At 40.7% G+C, this 17,430-nt stretch overlaps 1 protein-coding gene across 1 annotated transcript; it reads right to left on the bottom strand.

The window, feature by feature from the left end:
- Positions 1 to 1,289: 1,289 nt before the first annotated feature.
- On the bottom strand, positions 1,290 to 9,178 carry LOC105039662 (plasma membrane ATPase). The gene is made up of 16 exons (XM_010915888.4): positions 8,932 to 9,178; positions 6,934 to 7,053; positions 6,610 to 6,846; positions 5,752 to 6,513; positions 5,493 to 5,615; positions 5,273 to 5,377; positions 5,044 to 5,188; positions 4,789 to 4,953; positions 4,457 to 4,695; positions 4,333 to 4,365; positions 4,092 to 4,173; positions 3,833 to 3,993; positions 3,491 to 3,673; positions 2,708 to 2,890; positions 2,405 to 2,586; positions 1,290 to 1,728 (listed from the first exon to the last, which is right to left on the bottom strand). Exons 1-16 carry the CDS (start codon positions 8,986 to 8,988, stop codon positions 1,632 to 1,634), a joined length of 2,874 nt encoding a protein of 957 aa, XP_010914190.1. The 5' UTR covers positions 8,989 to 9,178; the 3' UTR covers positions 1,290 to 1,631.
- Between the last annotated feature and the right edge of the window lie 8,252 nt (positions 9,179 to 17,430).

Raw genomic sequence — 17,430 nt, 5'->3', positions numbered from 1 at the left:
GTTTCTTCTAGGAAGGAGTATCGATGGGAGGTGCAATTACTGGAGCTTCTTGAGGGAGCCTTCTTGTGTGGGGTTCATCCGTTGAACTACTGAGTCGGGCCCAAATTGGGGACCTGATTCTTATATTTTTACTCTTGCACTTTTTATCCATTTTTTTCCCAAAAAAATCTTCCTCTCCCTCCTCTTTCCCTATATTTCAATTATATTCCTTCAATTTGCTTACTACTTGGGCACCGGTTTTTTATGTGAAAACAAAAGGTAGAGGTTCTTGACAGCCTATCTCATTTCATCCACTTGGATCTTAATGAAATGGTAATGCTTGGCATTCTCCAACAAAAATTTGGATATAAATAACAAGGCTTGGAAGAGTTGAGAATTGTAATCACATCAAGTAGATGTTCCCAACTTGATGAAAGAGAGAAGGAAGTTTATCAATTTATCTAAACAAATATAGTCATTTGGATAGACTGGGTGTTGCTTATCACTTACCTCTGAGTACAAGTTTATTAGTTTATTCATTTATGTTACGAATTCATATGATGGTAAACTACTTGCTCCTTATATTTAAGTCAATACAACGGAGGAACAAATTATTGATCCATTATTTTAAAATCAAATCATAAATTAACAATATATGGACTTATTCATTTGAACCCTAGGCGGATAAGGATCAAGAGGCAAAGGACATGCTACCATCTTCTACATGATAGCAATATCATCAAGTAATTTTGCTCAAGCTCAATCCAATATGAATTCAATCCAATATGAATAGAGTGGTATCAGAGTTTAGGTTTAAGATCATTAAAAACTGTGATATAAATGATATCGAAATTTAATATTTTGATCATTAGGGTTTAAGTTCAAGATGAGCATATGCTATGAATATAATGTCTATTTGTCACCCAATTAACATATTTTGATGAATGCTAATCTTGTCCTAGACAAGTTGATATGGCATGAGGAAGTGAATGTGGGCGTGTTAGGAGGCCTACCCGATTTGTGGGCGTGTTAGGAGGCCTATCCGATTTGCTGACAGTTCTAGTCTGTAGAAGCTTCCTAGGCAGCAACAAGAGCACCCTAATGGGCTGTTGACAACACTCTAGGGATGGAGACCCCGGGTGAAGCCAAAGTCTAGCTCGGGGAACATATAACGACCACTCGATTAATGCAATTTTTGGTGCAACAACAAATTGCTGCTAAGGAAGATAGTAATTACAATTTGACAGAGATTTACTACAACAAACAGCTGACGCAGATCACCGGATAATTATCATTAGCAAAGACTGATGTAAGTTTAGAAACTGAAGTATATTCTTTCTTGTAAGCAAAAGTTTTAGCTTTTCACACCCCCCATCTCCCATCCAAAAAAAAGAAAAAAAAAAAAAAAAGAAAAGGAATCTTAAAGGAGCAGCAGATTAGCATAATTTGCATCCTCTATCCGCGCTGTTCGTTGTGAGAAGACAAGGAAACTGAACGTAACTTGCTAAGATAAATAGACCTAGAATTATATTGCACTCGCTACATCACGTACAGACATAATTTCTACTTGTTTCTTCAAATCGTAAACGGTCTCTGCTTCCCTTAAACGCCCACTAGTTCATCCAAGCCTTTTTCCTTCACACAAATTTCCACTACACTGTGTAACTCTGCTGGATAGTGTCGATGTCGATCCCCTTCAGCTTAACCACGGATTCTACATGACCCTTTAGAGTGTTCATCTCTCTTAGCCTGCAAATGATCACAAAATTTGGCAGAATTTAGTGTCCATCAATTACTTATCTTATTTGAGAGAAATGACAGGCTCTCATGTGTCACTTTATGACAATTGCAGTGTTTGTTGATCGATCATCGTGCCCAAAGTAGATAGAAATTTCTTAGCAGGCACCGGGGTGTAAAACCAAATGAATCAAATTGATTTGACAAGCAATGCGGTGTAGGAGAATGTTGCAATGGATGTGTGATAAGATTAGGAAAAAGCAGAGTGAGGAACACGCGGTAGAGGAACTCAAGGAGTGTAATATCGGTTGAAGGCAAAGTGGAAGAAAAGTAATAGAAATTGTGCAAAGACATGACTAACAAAGTTTTAAGAAAATTTGAAGAGGAGAGACACGAATGGGAGAAGACCTAGATTTAACATGGTGAAATTTTGCAAAAGGATATCAGAAGTTTGCCGTATCTCCAAAGGTGGTCCTTAATAGGAATAACTGGCAACTAAGGATTCTCAAAGCGAACCCACATGGTTGAGATAAGGCTTGATAGTTACTACAGTGAGATGTAAAAGAAAATATTGGCAGAACCTTCAAATATTTGACCAGCGAGTGCGTAAAAACCCCAGAAGAAATTACTAAGAGCATGGTGACCTTAGAGAGCAACCACTACTTTCTGGAATTTGAAAACCACGTACCTTGCAACCTCTGCTCGCCGTCTGGCCTGCTCAGCAATTTCTGAGAGCTCATGATAGCTGCTCTTTTCATGGAAAAGAGTCCTAGTTTCTGGAGGTTGGAGGCCATGAAGTGTTCTCTGTGCTGTAGCCCATTGAGCTTCCCTCTCCTCTCTACCATAATCCTTCTTACTGGTGAAGGCGATCTGCAGTCATAAAAGACAATGGATGCAAAAATGATGAGCAGCAAGCAACCAGGAAAATGGATGGCTGTCTGAAGGAATCAACAAGGTGATTAGGTAAAAGGATATTAAATAGGTGCCATACCTTCCTCTCTATGAGATTATCCCAAGCCTTTCCGCTTAGAATGTAGCGAATGGTAAATTTGAACCAGTCAAGCGGGACAAAGAAAACAATACTGTAAAGCCAGATCACTCCAGCCCAGCCCCAACCGATGCCTTTAATTTTTGCAAAACTCCAGTCGGCATAGACCGCAATGAGAGTTGCAACCTGCCAATAGGATTGTTGGTTCAGTCATCGCAGCAGCACCAGATGCATGAGCACTTATTTTAATTGAGTAGGAGTAAGTCTGTTTGCAGACAATTGTGTTGTTATGGTTTAATGGAGCATTGGCTCTGGTTACTCATGGACACAAGGACCAGAGAAACTAGAATCAATATCATCAAGCTAGAAAAGGACCCACATGTTATGTGGAACATGGATAATTGAGGTTGGTGAATAGTGGAATGCACAACTCCATTTGTAGAAAATGGCAGAGTCAAGATGTAGAAAGATTAGGAACATCAGCAGAACTGGGTTCTGGGGCCACTTCCTACTATCAATAGTCAATAAGGCATGTCCATGGTACACAAAGTCAGATAAACAAGCCAGCTTGCAGCTTCGTGCAACGCAGGAAAGAGGACTTAAGGAGTAAAGGAGCTTGATGGGCTGTTACATTTAACCATATCTTGTATGTTAAAGCTTTCTGAATGTTGGAAAGTGAAGATATGTTGGTTGATGAGATTATTGATAGCTCATAAACCACTTGCTGATAATGAGACATTATAAAAGAAGGCTGATGAAAAATACAATACTCAAGGGGGCACTTACAAGTTGAGCAATCATAAAAGCACTGACTAGAAGAAGCCCAGGGCGTTCAAGAAAGCACCAACTGCGAGACCGGGTGACGAATATGAGAGCCTGACTCACAATACTGACTTGCAAATATAATGCAGCCATCATTTCATGGTCACGGTCTGGACTGTTCCTCAATGGTTTGACCTTGAATTTATCCTGCATCGAGGCATGCAATTGAATAAATCAATATTATCTAGTAGACAATGGCGAAGCATCAGTTATCTTTTCTGAGAAAAAGATAATGGCACTGCATTAGTTGTCATGCTCATCGAAAAGCAGTTCCAGATGGAGGAGAAGAGGATTGAGAATACTCACCGGAAAGAAGTCAGTCTCTCTCATAGCCCAGAAGAAGATGACAGTCATCAGTGCCAAATAACTACCAAACACTATACCAGTAGCGAAAATCTCTTTCAATCTCCAGCTGTCTGGTAACGGAGATGGCTTCACTCGGTCTTTTGATATGGTCATGATTGTACCTGCACTCAAATTAACACATAAGAAGGCAGCTTCTATTAGCTTAGAAGTTGATGGAACATACAGAAAGAATAATCAAATTATTCAGCAAGGGATTCACCATCATTAAGGATGGCAATGATCAAAACCATGAAAGGCGAAAAGTCAAATTTCCATATTAGTGCAATAAGCATGAACCCAAGCTGCAAAATTTTGGAAGAAGAGAGAGCAGTTCATATCAGTATCCACAATTAAAGTTAGTCACTAACGTTCTACAAGGAAAGAAAATAACAATTTGACCATGATACCAGACACAAATTAGCAAAAGCATTTTGGGAATTTCATCTCTATTTGGCACTTACCACAATACGAATGGTGATTGAAACTGCATAGATCTGTAAGCGATAGAGAAAAAAAGACATATTAGCCATAGATAAGTGCAGAGAATGAAGATATGGAAAATGAATATTGGCATAAAGAGCTTACAGTGTAGTTCTTCATTCTCTGGAAGATGGCTCTGCTGGTAAGAACAGCACTGATGATGACACTGAGTCCAGGTTCCGTGAGGACTATGTCAGAAGCACCTCTAGCAGCATCAGTGGCATCGGCGACAGCAATTCCTATATCTGCTTTCTTCAACGCTGGGGCATCATTCACACCATCTCCGGTCATTCCACATATGTGCTTCCTTTCCTGCAACTTCTTCACGATTTCGTATTTATGCTCTGTTTCAGAGAGAAAATAAAATGCTCCATTGTTATCACAATCAAAGTTTGAAGTTCAGATTCATCAGCAGGGAATATGCAAATGAAGCACACCAGGAAAAACTCCAGCAAACCCATCAGCCTTTTCGATCAATTCATCTACTGGAAGTCCAGCAATAGAATCATCTTTGTGTTGACCAAGCAGTGAAGAGGATGGGTACATGTTTGTTCCCATCCCGAGCCTTCGGCCGGTCTCCTTAGCAATCGCAAGCTGATCACCTGAAGGTAGAAAATTGCATTCAGAACAGATTGCAATCTAAGGTTATGATGAATTGATGACCTGATGATGGAAGGATTTGGCCTAATTACCTGTAATCATCTTCACATTCACACCAAGGTGGAGAGCCCTGCGAATGGTTTCTGCACTATCATGCCTTGGAGGATCGAAGAGAGGCAACAAGCCAACAAATTGCCATGGCCCCCCTGCACTCTCCTTGCTTTTCTCAGGAACTTCCTGCCAAGGAGTTAAGACCAGTAATATAAGGAACATGGTATTCATTATGCCAAAAGAGTACCGATAATGATTACAATCATAAACCTGTCTTGCAACAGCCAGCGACCGAAGCCCGCGTTCGGCAAATTTGTCGATCACAGAGTGAGCCCTTTTCCTGACATCCTCTCTGCAGCCGCAAAGGTCCATGATCTGTTTCCATTGACCAGTTAGAATTAGTGAGCCGTTATCTAGACATGGAAACTATATGATCTATCCAATGAGAAGCAAGAAGCAAAAGGATGAATCAAAACCAGCAAGCAATTACCTGTTCAGGAGCCCCCTTACTCGCTCGGTGCCAGTTGCCATCACCATCGACATAAGTAAGAGCAGTCCTCTTGTCCACAGGGTTGAAGGGGAGGAAATGCACTTCCCTGATGCCAGCTCTTGCCTGATTACCATACATTGGAATCAACTTAATAAAGCGCCAGAGAAAAGAAACTTCATACATTGCTATAAATTCAAGAAATAATTTGTTGTCATGGTAGAATTGGATGTGGTTTACTTGGATATCAATCAAGCTATACCTCTTTGGGGTCAGCAAGCATCCCAACCATGGCGGCGTCGATAGCATCCTGGTTCTCGGTCCTCGATGCCCTGGCTGCCAATAGGAGTACATAATCTCTATCTACTCCTTTCGTAAACACCTCGATCAGGTTTTTGTCGACACTGAGCTTGTTGAGGGTAAGTGTCCCGGTTTTGTCACTGCAGAGGACGTCCATGCCTGCCAACTCTTCGATCGCAGTCATCCTCTTGGTGATGGCACCTTGCTGTGAGAGCCTGTGAGACCCGATGGCCATGGTCACCGACAGGACGGTCGGCATAGCGATCGGTATTCCTCCGATCAAAAGGACCAAGAGGTTGTCGATTCCGTCCCTGTACCTGCGGTGCTGGATCGGGAACATGACTATGATCTCGACAACGATCCCGACAGCGATCGAGCAGATACAGAAGTTACCGATGGCCGTCAGGACCTTCTGGAAATGCCCGACTTGGTTGGTGCTGTCCACCAAGTGGGCCGCTTTCCCGAAGAAGGTGTGAACTCCGGTGGCGATGACGACGGCCTCGATCTCACCTTGTTTGCATGTGGAACCAGAGAACACCTCGTCTCCCGGATTCTTGGTGACGGGGAGGGATTCGCCGGTCAGCGCGGATTGATCGACCTTCAGAGGATCTCCTTCGAGGAGCCGTGCGTCGGCCGGGATGATGTCTCCCAGTTTGATGCTGATGATGTCTCCGGGAACCAGAATGGCAGCCTCCTGCTCACTCCAGACGCCACCTCTGAGGACCTACAGGCATCAAACCATATAAAGAACGATAAGAGAAGCAGTTCGTTCGACCGTTGGAAAGGTTTGAATTTTTACAGGATTCGAGCTTCTTCCCACCTTGGTTTTTGGAGCGAGGCCAGCCATGAGGGCGGCCGCCGCATTGCCGGCGTTGTTCTCTTCGATGAAAGAGATGGTGGAGTTGATCACAAGCAGCGCAATGATTCCCACGAAGTCTTGCCAATCTGGGGGCTTCCCGCCACCGTTGGCCAAGGCAATAGCCATGATAGCGGCCATCTCCATGACCCAGGAGAGGGGGTTCCACATAAATCCCAGGAACTTGAGGATTTTGCTTTCCTGTTAGAAAACATCATTCCGAGCTTTTAGAAAACCACACACACCGCACAAAAGAAGAAGGTGAGGATTTGGCTTCAAAAATGGGACCTTCTTCTCTTCGAGCTTGTTGGGACCGAAGATTTGGAGCCGGTTCGCTCCCTCCTCCGCCGAGAGACCCTCCCTGGTACATTTCAGCTGTTCGAACACTTCCTCTACGGGAATCCGTTCCTGTGTAGCATGCCCAGAACGCTCACAGGTCAGTAGCCGTGAGGCTCCACTAAAGGGAGGTTTTACACTTCAATGGTATCAAAAGCCTCGGTAAAGTTATCCGAAAAATCTATGTAAGTTCCAATAAAAGTGCACAAAATTTGTACAAGTAAAACAGTAGTAATCAGATTTTATTGGATAAATATGAGCCATCTGATCAATTAATTTTTTTTTTAAAAAAAATATGAACAAAAGTCCCGGACGTCGCAATCGTTTAAAGTTCAATGAATTTAGAATCACACCCTTTGCAGAAGGTTGTCAAAACCGCCACTTGACCGGCAAAGAAGTCAAACCAAGCAAAACTCAAGTTTGGCTTGTCTTGCTCTACCAACCTATCATTCAATATCAAAATTTAAACTCAATTGGAACCACGTTATGTGTCATCAAATTTGTTTGGCTTCCTAGATGTATAAGATCGACGGATAATCTAATCGACTCCAAGACGGTTGTTAAAGTCTCAATCCATTTACAGCCCTGTGCAGCACTTCAAAACTTGGGAGAATGGTGGATAGAAGCAAAACTGAAATTTGTTTCATGGGACGTGAGGCAAGAGGGAACAAATATAAAAATTATGTTGTGCATAAATTATTATATTATAATTTTTTATTAAATTTGTTTCAGAATCCAACTATCAAAATGTTCTTTGCATAATGGAAGCAGCTCATGGGGCAGAAAGACTTGGTTCACTGACCAATAATGGCAATAATTGCGTGAGAATGATCAAATTTTATAAAAGAAAAAGGACGGCCTTTATAAATTCCAAGTTGGAATATTAGACATCTAGCTATGCACCAAATCCTGGTTGCGTGGCATGCAAGTCAACGAACGTAGGGACCCCGTTTCCAAGTGTAGGGCGGAAAAAAATAAAAAAATTAAAAAAAAAAAAAAAAACCCTCTAACTAACGCACAACGTAAAACATCACATCAAACCTCAAATCACTATCGTCCGATTAGATCAGTTCTTGTTTTAGTTATTACCCTCCGGGCCCACCAAAACATTTGAAGAACGACAACCCGCCAGCACCCTCGGGCCATGACAGCCGTTCGATGAGCAGCGAAAAGCTGGCGTGTGTGGGGACCGAGATAGCGTCGAGATTTTTTTTTCTTTTCTATTTCTTTACTGTTTTGTTTGGCTAATCTATGGGAAAAAAAAAAAAGGGAAAAGAAGGGACGGAAGTAAAAGGATACGGAAGGGGGAAAAAACTCGGCAGATTTTGAGAAAATAAAACATTCTAACGGCCCTGATCAAGATGGCGGAGAAAATAACCGTGCTCGAAGCGGGAGTTGTATGGCATTTGACGGCGGTGGAAGCTTAGCTGTTTTCCAGATTCGAGTCGGAGCCACGGGCATTAAAAACATGCGCCCCCCAAAAGGGGAGCCTTTAACGGATCCAGTACAGATATTTTAAATATTAAATTTATTTATTTATTTGATAATTGAGGTTGTTGAAAAAAAAAAATTTTTTTTTTTTTTCTATAACTACTTCTATTTTGTTATACCAAGAAGATAAGAGTGGCTAGCGAAAGACTATCTGATTGTTCCGCTTTTATTCAAAAGCAATATATATTTCTCAAAAGAGAAAGTTATATTAAGCTGGAATAGCACAGGTGTAATCATGTATTACAGCCGTGGATCTACTTGAAATTATACTCTTATCTCGCAACGTTAGAGAAACCAATTCCCTCTTCTTTCGGAACTCCAGCCCATCCCATCATCCACATACAAAGTGATTTTAAAAAATAGAAATCGGCATCAAAAATCTAACTAAGAAAAAACGGAAGAGTTAGAGAAGGGAACAAAAAAAAAAAAAGAACATTAGTAGTAGAAGCAGCAGCTTACCAGATCAACGGTCTCGTTCTTGATCTCCTCGAGACTGATCCCCTGCTCCCCTCCCATCTCCTCCCCCTTCTCCTCTCGCCCCCACAAATTCCGACACAAGAAGCTCAAAGAATCGAAATCTTAGAAAGCCAAAAGCGAAAAAAGAACCCTATATTCCCGTGCTAAGCGACCGTTACCCTCCTTTCCTCCTCTCTTCTGAAAGAAAGAAAGGAAGAGAAGGAAGGGGAGAGAGACAACGGCTCACGGTGGCCTCAGGCAATGCTTGGCCCCTTGCTTTATACCCCGAGAACCCCACCCCCTTCGTCCAACTTGGGGGGCCCACCCCGAACGCCCGCGCCCGCCCACGAGCGGAGGCCCATCGGCTGTCCTTCGTTTACCGATTGACGAGACTTGGGGGCGCCCGGGACCCTCTACGTGGCACAGTCCTGTTGGACGACCCCGAGGGCCAGTAAAATTCTTGGGCGATTTTGATCTGACAGCCCCGGGTCCCACTTTTACTTGCTGCCTCGGCGGCTCGGACTTGGGAAAAAATGGAGCGGTCAGGTCTGCCACGGACCGGCAGGCTTGGGGTCCGGACCGCCCTGCGGTTTATTTATTGTCCTTCCTCCGTCAAGGGCGCGGCACCGAGATAGCGAACGCCGGTTTTTCTATTTTTTAACTCATCATTACTTTATTGTTTTTTTAATTCTTAGAACAATAAGATCCTGGCCGTTGGAACGATGCATCAATGGTCAGAGACTCGGAGCAAGCCCGCCGGTTCCAAAATAACTGAAGAAGATGATAAGTGACAATGTTGTCTGTGCGATCCTTATATTATGATACGTTGGAATTAGGGGAATTAGTATCAATTAATTATAATAGTAGAGTCATGCTTCTATAATGGATGGTTGTCTCTCCTTTGTGTACGATATAATTATCAAATAATATATTTTTATTTCTATCAAAAAAATAATATATTTTTATTTTATTTGCAACATGACTTTCAGCTTCTTTTTATCCAAAAATAAAATTATAATGATGGAATGGAAAAGATGATAGCATTATAGCTACAATTGAAACAGTTTAGGATTGAATCCGATCCATATCATATCAACATCCAAATTCAATAAGAAAAGTCGAATTCAAATTCAAATCGATTAAAATCAGTAAAATCCAAACTCACATCCGAACTTGATTAAAAATCCAATTTGAGCATGGATTCAAGTTTTTTTAGATTAAATCTAGCACATGATTTTAATAGATCAACTAGATAAGGATTAACAATTTCCAAAATCAAAAAAAACCTAATGGTAGTAATCCTCCATATTTAATGACTTTATAATAGATTACCATGAAAAAGGAGTAAGGTATAGAAAGTAAATAATTGAATTTATATAAAAAAATTTAATCACTTTGAATTTATAAAAATGAATTTATCCAAGTGACATAGTCCATGCTCTTGTTCCTTTATTTGTATGTGCATATGTGTATTTAGATTATCAAATTTTTATATTTGAGAATAACAACATATGAGTTATGTTTAGATAAGAAATCATACCGCATATATAGAATCTAATTTCAATCTGATAAGATTCAAAACTTAATTTGAATTTGTACCTGATCATCAAATCAAATAGTCGAGTTTTCAACTATTATTTATATCCTTAAATATAGCATAGGCATTTGTGTGAGTCAGGGCTAGCTAAGTAGAGAAAATTTTCTCCGGTATAAATAAAAGAAGGTTAAGCCACTCCAAACTCTGAACGTCATGTCATGTAATATGAAAGAATTAATACAAAGTTAGTTGAACCTCTTGCTCTTTGCAATGGCTTTATGTCTTTAAATGACAATCGCATATGCGTCATAACAAAACAAAGGTAGACACCCGAGCGACATCATTTTTGTCAGGATTCTTATGATAATAATCTTTATAAAAGAATGCTGTGATAGTTAAAACGTGTGCTCTAATGTAATATATCATGCAAAGTTTTCTTCCTTGAATTTTTTTTTGGATCCATTCTAACAATTTAAGGAATAATACAATAGTGGCATATCAAGATTAACTGTGATTAACAAAAAATCTGCGTGTATCATGTTACCCGCTTGGGTTTGAGTAAGCCATCTTCAACGGAAATGACCTCCATTGGTTTCTACAATATAATAAAAAAAAAATAGTTATATGTAAGGAAGGATCATTTTAATATATAGAATCTCCTTCGCCTTCAAATTTTTCATTGTAAACAGTCGAATTAAAGTTTTATCTGAATTCGAACTTGAAGATCGTAGTAGAAGCAAGATCATTCTAGATTCTCCTATTTCATTACGAACAAAGTTCAAACAGTATTACACAAGATTACAGTCGAATCTTATGTGTTTTCCACAATGGGCGCACGCAGATCCACTCTTAACTCTGTGCTTTTTTTCTTGCTAAAGAAAAAGCTCTCTATTATGGAGGAAATAAGAAAAACCTTTATTCTGTTATTATGATCTCATCTCAGAAGCCTTCTTAAAATAGATGTATTTTTTTGTGGACACTCCGCAGATAAAATCTCGTATGAAATCGCCGAATAGCTCCTAACCCTGGATCTTATGTAGAAGGGGTGCATACCCCTCTAACTCTCCCTTCATCTTATCATAATAACCAAAGGAGCAACCACATCCGAATTCAAAATTTAATTAGTTAAATCAAATATTTAATTTGGATCGGTTCAAGATATGGATCAGCCCATCATTGACACCCCATATTCTAACATTTATATAAACTAAAAGATATAAAATGACTACTCTCTGCATTTTAGGTCATCAAAAGCCAGATCAAAAGTTTCTAAAGTTATAACTTTTTATACATATAAGATGGTAAAACAATACGGACATGCATTTCTATTTACATCGTGCCCATATCGTCATCTGTATATAATAGCTAACCAATAATAAAAGCATGTACATTACATGAAAAATCAATGGCACAAACATGCAAAAACTAGTTTTTAACAATTTCTTGGGAATAAAAAAAATGGCTCATCCGGTATATGCGTTTGTCATCCTTGCACAGCAGCTAGACTAATTCCATCTATATTTGTGCCAGTTCTCTTTCACATTTTCTTGAACGCAGTCATCTTTTCAAAATTTGTAGATCATTCACCTAACTTTTCCTTTGAGAGAAGAAGGTTTTGATTAAATTTCGAGTTATTAAGTAGGTTTAGGTAATTAAGTCTGCATATGAAAGGAATGCCTCCCCTTATTAGTCTTCTCAAATCATTGAATTAGTAAATTTATTTCCAACTTCTTGGTATATTTTCAAAAAGAAGAAGTTACATAGATTAATCGAATAAGTTTAAGCATCTTAATCCATCCAAATCAAGCAATGGTTCAATAAGACCGCTTCTGTATCAAGTGGAATGCAATGTCTTTTCGAGGAAACGTGAAGTATAACTCACATTTTTGGAAACTTTTATGACTGGTTCCACTCTTCCAAGATTTATCATTCTTCTCTCGTGCTTCTTTGATAATGGAATGCGGTTAAATTAATGGGTCTTCTTCGCAGCCTTTGTGTCTGATCCGATTACCTTGTGTCCACAGGCACTCCCTTGCTTCTATTTCCCAATACCTTAACCTGGCATGAGATGAGCTAAAATGGTTGCGTTGAAGACCAACTTATCCCTTATCAAACCCAAATTGATATTTCCTCTTCATTTTTTCCCTTTCACCAATTTGATTTTTTGAGAAGAAGCCAAGCTGGTCTTAGCTTAATTGTTATGCTCGGGTCAAGTCCAATTTTATCACATCCATTTTAATCTTACTCAAGTCTATGTTATGCGTCAATATCTTATATAAGGGTCAATATCTTATATAAACTGAATCTGATTTAGTTCGAATCAAGCCGAGAGTTTTTGTGCAAGGGAGATGAGATTAGCTTTGTGACCAATGGTGGTCAAAATTAGACAATTTCCTTCGCATTTCCAGGAAACTTTTCCCAAATGCCAACCTACTCTCTTCGGCCAGCCGTCTCTTGCTCACCTCAGCCGCTTGCCCGAAAGTCTCCTTGCTTACATCGGCAGAATCCTTGATTCACCATGGCAGTACTCGTTTAGACTACTCTTTGGGCTCTTCAGCCTCCACAAAACTGTGAGACAAAATGTAACAAGATTTTGATTTCCTTGGAATCATTCCCTGATCCAAATGGGCGGTAGATATTATGCAGTTTTACCGTTGGATTCATCAATCTATCGCAACCGCCGTGCACCACTAAAATGATGGACCCTTTCTTAGCTCGAGAGAAGGCTGTCCATTTCATAGCAGTTTACATTGGCAGCAGTATCCCAATGTAGAAATCCCATATCAGTATTATATTGTATGATATCAGCTGGCACGTATCAATATTGTTTATTATACGATAAATGACCATCAGTGACATCAATCCAGTTGTCCTTGAGAGATGATTCGTCAGTGGCTTTTGTCATTATACCATCGATCGAGGTGCGTTGGTGCATGGAAACCAAAATGTTTGTCACATTTTCGTCTTATTCCTTAATTTTTTGTGATGCCGTGATGCCTCAAACGCATTGAATTAACTGCACCCAATGGACAGAAAAACATGTGATTTAATATACTCAGTTAAATTAATAAATACGGCGCAGAGTATGGTAAATAACTGATGAACTTTGGAGAATCCGAAGGAAAACCTCTCTTTCTTTTTTTTTTTTTTTGGCCCTGTCAGCGACGGAAGTTGTTATATACGAATCACTAATTCATCATCTGGTCAATTCCAAAAAAGGGACCACAGAAGCCAGGCCGCAATCCTCCCTCTTTCCTTGGTTCCCAGTTCCCCGTTCTCTCGACATCCAAGCCTCCATGGAGAATTGGAATGGTATTGATTCTGGTTTATCCTATATGAACAACTTTTTGTTTATGCGGCCGACTTGCCAAACCTAATCACCAAACCCGTGGAAAGTTTTCCAAATACCGCTAGCTGACGTGTCTCGAAGTGTCCGAGCAGTTGCCTTTTGAACACTATTTTGTGCCTTGTGCCAGGTCGCCAGCATACAGTACGGTAAATGTTTTTTTTTTAAACTGGAGTAACACGATTGATCTCCTGGTGGTGCTTCAATCCTCCAAGTGATCTGCCAATAGCTCGGCCCAACCGACCTGTCTAGCAAGTCCCAATTTGGTTGGATATCCCTTTAATCAGTCGCCCGATGCCTACGAGAATGTGAATATTTCTCTCTCTCTCTCTCTCTCTCTCTCTCTCTCTCTCTCTCTTTTCCTTTTGAATGCCATTGTCGACACGATTAAATCTACTTCCTCAATTCACAGTCGACCAACCGATTATCTATCGATTACGAATGATGGACTATCAAAATAATACTGTAGGATGAGTTCTGCTCAATTATAACATATCACCTAACTTTCAATCGGCCTAATAGATGCAGACCACTGACTATCAATCAATAAATCGACTGACAGTCAGCAACTCTTAACCAACTTTCCTGGTAGATATAATTCAACTATAGCAACTCGACCAACTTCATATCCAATGATCAGTTGGTATATCAGAATTACCGACCGATGATCATTTGAATTTTTATAATTACCGACATGCAGTCAACACACTCAGACTACCGATATAAAGTCGGTATATTAGAAACCACCAGCGTAGAAAATGCATAACGACAACGTACCATGATCATCAGTGGGTATTAACTGTCCATTCCAAGATTACATAGTGTCGGAATAAGCGGGATCCACATGTCTAACCGTCACAAATGGTTACCAACAACTTGTCTATAAAAGAAAGGTAAATGAACAGCATTAGAAAGATATTTCTGGACTAACACTCTACTACTTTGAATATTCTTTCTACTGTTCACCACTCCCTACTGACTTAAGCATCGGAGGATCCCCCGCTGGATACAATTTCGATCCATGGTCTTCTTTTGTAGGTTGCTCTTCGTTGGAGCTAGACGCAACAAGAGATTGACCGTAATAAATTGACGCACCAAGTAGGGGGAAGAATGAATCCAACAATAGCAAAAATAAGAGCTCAGAACTCCACCAGCTTCATCAGACAGTCTTTCCGTTGGAAAGATCTCCCTCCTCCACCACCAATGGCAGAGCCCAATTTCTTACGTCCGGTCATCACTACGGATGCCCAAATTAACTTAACAACTTGCTGCTATGGGTGGCAAACAGGTCGGGTTGGTCATAAACGGATCAGATCATAAACAGGTCAGGTCAGAAAATAGTTAACCCAAACCCGACCTATTTATTAAACGGGTCAAAAATTCAAACCTGAATCTGATCTGTTTATTAAACAGGTAACCCGACCCGATCTATTTAATCCGTTTATTAAATAGGTCAAATTAGGTTAAACGGGTTAAACAGGTTAAACGGGTTAAATGGGTCAGAAACAAGTTTTAAACAGGTTAAACGGGTCTTAAATGGATTAAACAGGTTAAACAGATCGGATTAAATGGATAAAAAATAGGTTAAATAGGTTAAATGGATAATCTGACTCAACTCAACCTAAATATTAAATGGGTTAAACGGGTCAGATATCTAAAACCCATATCTGATCTAATTATTAAATGGGTTAAACAGGTCGATCCATTTATGATCCGAACCCATTTAGCCTAAATCCAAACCTGTTTATGGCGAGTCGAACATGGGTCGGGTTGACGGGTCGGGTCATATTTTGCCAGCGCACTCAGACTACCGACTTTAAGAAATCACCAGCGTAGAAAATACATAACGACCACATACTATGATCATCAGTGGACATTAACTGCCCATTCCACGATCACATAGTGCCAGAATAAGCAGAACCCACATGTCTAACCGTCACAAACGGTTATCAACAACTTGTCTGTAAAAGGAAGGTAAATGAACAGCATTGGAAAGATATTTCTGGACTAACACTCTGCCACTTTGAATATTCTTTCTACTATTCACCACTTCTCACTGACTTAAGTATCGGAGGATCTCCTACCGGATACAATTTCGATCCGTGGACTTCTTTTGTAGGTTGCTCTTCGTTGGAACTAGATACAACAGGAGATTGACCGCAACAGATTGACGCACCAGGTGGGGGAAGAATGAATCCAACAATAGCGAAAATAAGAGTTTAGAACTCCACTGGCTCCGTCAGACAGTCTTTCTGTCAGGAAGATCTCCTTCCTCCACCACCAATGGCAGAGCCCAATTTCTCACATCCGGTCATCACTACGGATGCCCAAATTAACTTAACAACTTGCTGCGTTAATGCAGCAAATGAAAGTGCTAACGAAAGCAGTACACAGCCTCCAACAGCAGCAGACACAATAGTAGCAGCAACTATCGGTGGCGGAGGAATCGACGGCGCATACAGTGCCATCCAGGCATAGTCGCCGTGCTCTACGACGATCCCTTTCTCCATCATTGGAATGACGACCGTCTCGACACTCTCACTGTGTCGAGCCAGCACTCGGCACTCTCACTATGCCGCCCATCATTCACGATGGTCTCCTTCTCCTTCGCACCGACATAGCATTAAGAAGGGGAAGAGGTCGCGCACGCCCTCAACTTTCCGATCCTCGAGTTCTTCAGGGAACTCTATCCTTGGGTTTACATAGCAATGGTGGCTCGACGATTATGAGCGCAAATTTAAGAAGATCGATCGCCAACTCGTCCAATTTCAAGTGAATGGTCGAGAGTCCTCTAACGATCTTGGCTTCTACATCGCTCAGCCTCTCTCTCAGCACATCTTGGATGAGCCGACCTCATGTCGGTTCAAGATGTCACAGATGGAGCCATATGATGGCTCTACTTATTCAATTGACCATCTGGAGAACTACAAGACTCTCATGATAATCCAGAGAGCAACCGACGTCCTCTTATGTATTAGCTTTCTAGCTACCATTCAGAAGGCTACTCGAACCTGATATTCTGGATTCCAGTCGGAAAGCATAAACTCCTTTGAATAGCTCGAATAATCGTAAGTGGCCTACTTCAGCACTAGCCAAAAAATACCGCGAATATCCGACAGTCTCTTCTCCATCAAGCAGGATGAAGGAGAGACATGGAAAGACTTCGTGGCACGTTTCAACGCCGCCACACTTGAGATTCGGAATTTCAATGAAGATATGATCAACTTGGCCATAAAGAGATCTAAGAGAATCTAGGTTCACTTACTCTCTAGATAATACTCTCTCTCTGACTTATGCTGAACTTCTAGAGCGTGCGTACCGGTATATTCGTGCGGATGAAGGCACTACTGACTGGCGTCAAACAGAAGAAAAAGGTCAGAACTAAAAATTAAAAAAAAAAAGTAGAGCTCCAGCCAAATCTAGTCAGCCAACAACGAACAAGGGAGCTTCACCCTACCGATGGAGTTCAAAGTCGAATAATTACAGCAGCAGGTATGATACCTGCACTCCTCTTTCTGCTCTCCATGTGCAGATTCTGATGGAGATTGAGGAAAAAGAGTACCTCCATCACCCCCCATCGATGAAGGCACCATTGAGGACCCACGATAAGAAGAAGTAT

This window comes from Elaeis guineensis, chromosome 1 (genome assembly GCF_000442705.2).
Source record: "Elaeis guineensis isolate ETL-2024a chromosome 1, EG11, whole genome shotgun sequence".
Classification (NCBI taxonomy): Eukaryota; Viridiplantae; Streptophyta; class Magnoliopsida; order Arecales; family Arecaceae; genus Elaeis; species Elaeis guineensis.
This window is presented reverse-complemented; position numbering and strand designations above follow the sequence as displayed.

Coding starts and splice junctions, on each gene's coding strand:
- LOC105039662 (XM_010915888.4), bottom strand. CDS start 8,988: ATGGGAGGGGAGCAGGGGATCAGTCTCGAGGAGATCAAGAACGAGACC. Junction 5,616..5,751: donor TGCTTGCTGACCCCAAAGAG/GTATAGCTTGAT, acceptor TATGGTAATCAG/GCAAGAGCTGGCATCAGGGA. Junction 4,366..4,456: donor AGAGAATGAAGAACTACACT/GTAAGCTCTTTA, acceptor TATCGCTTACAG/ATCTATGCAGTTTCAATCAC.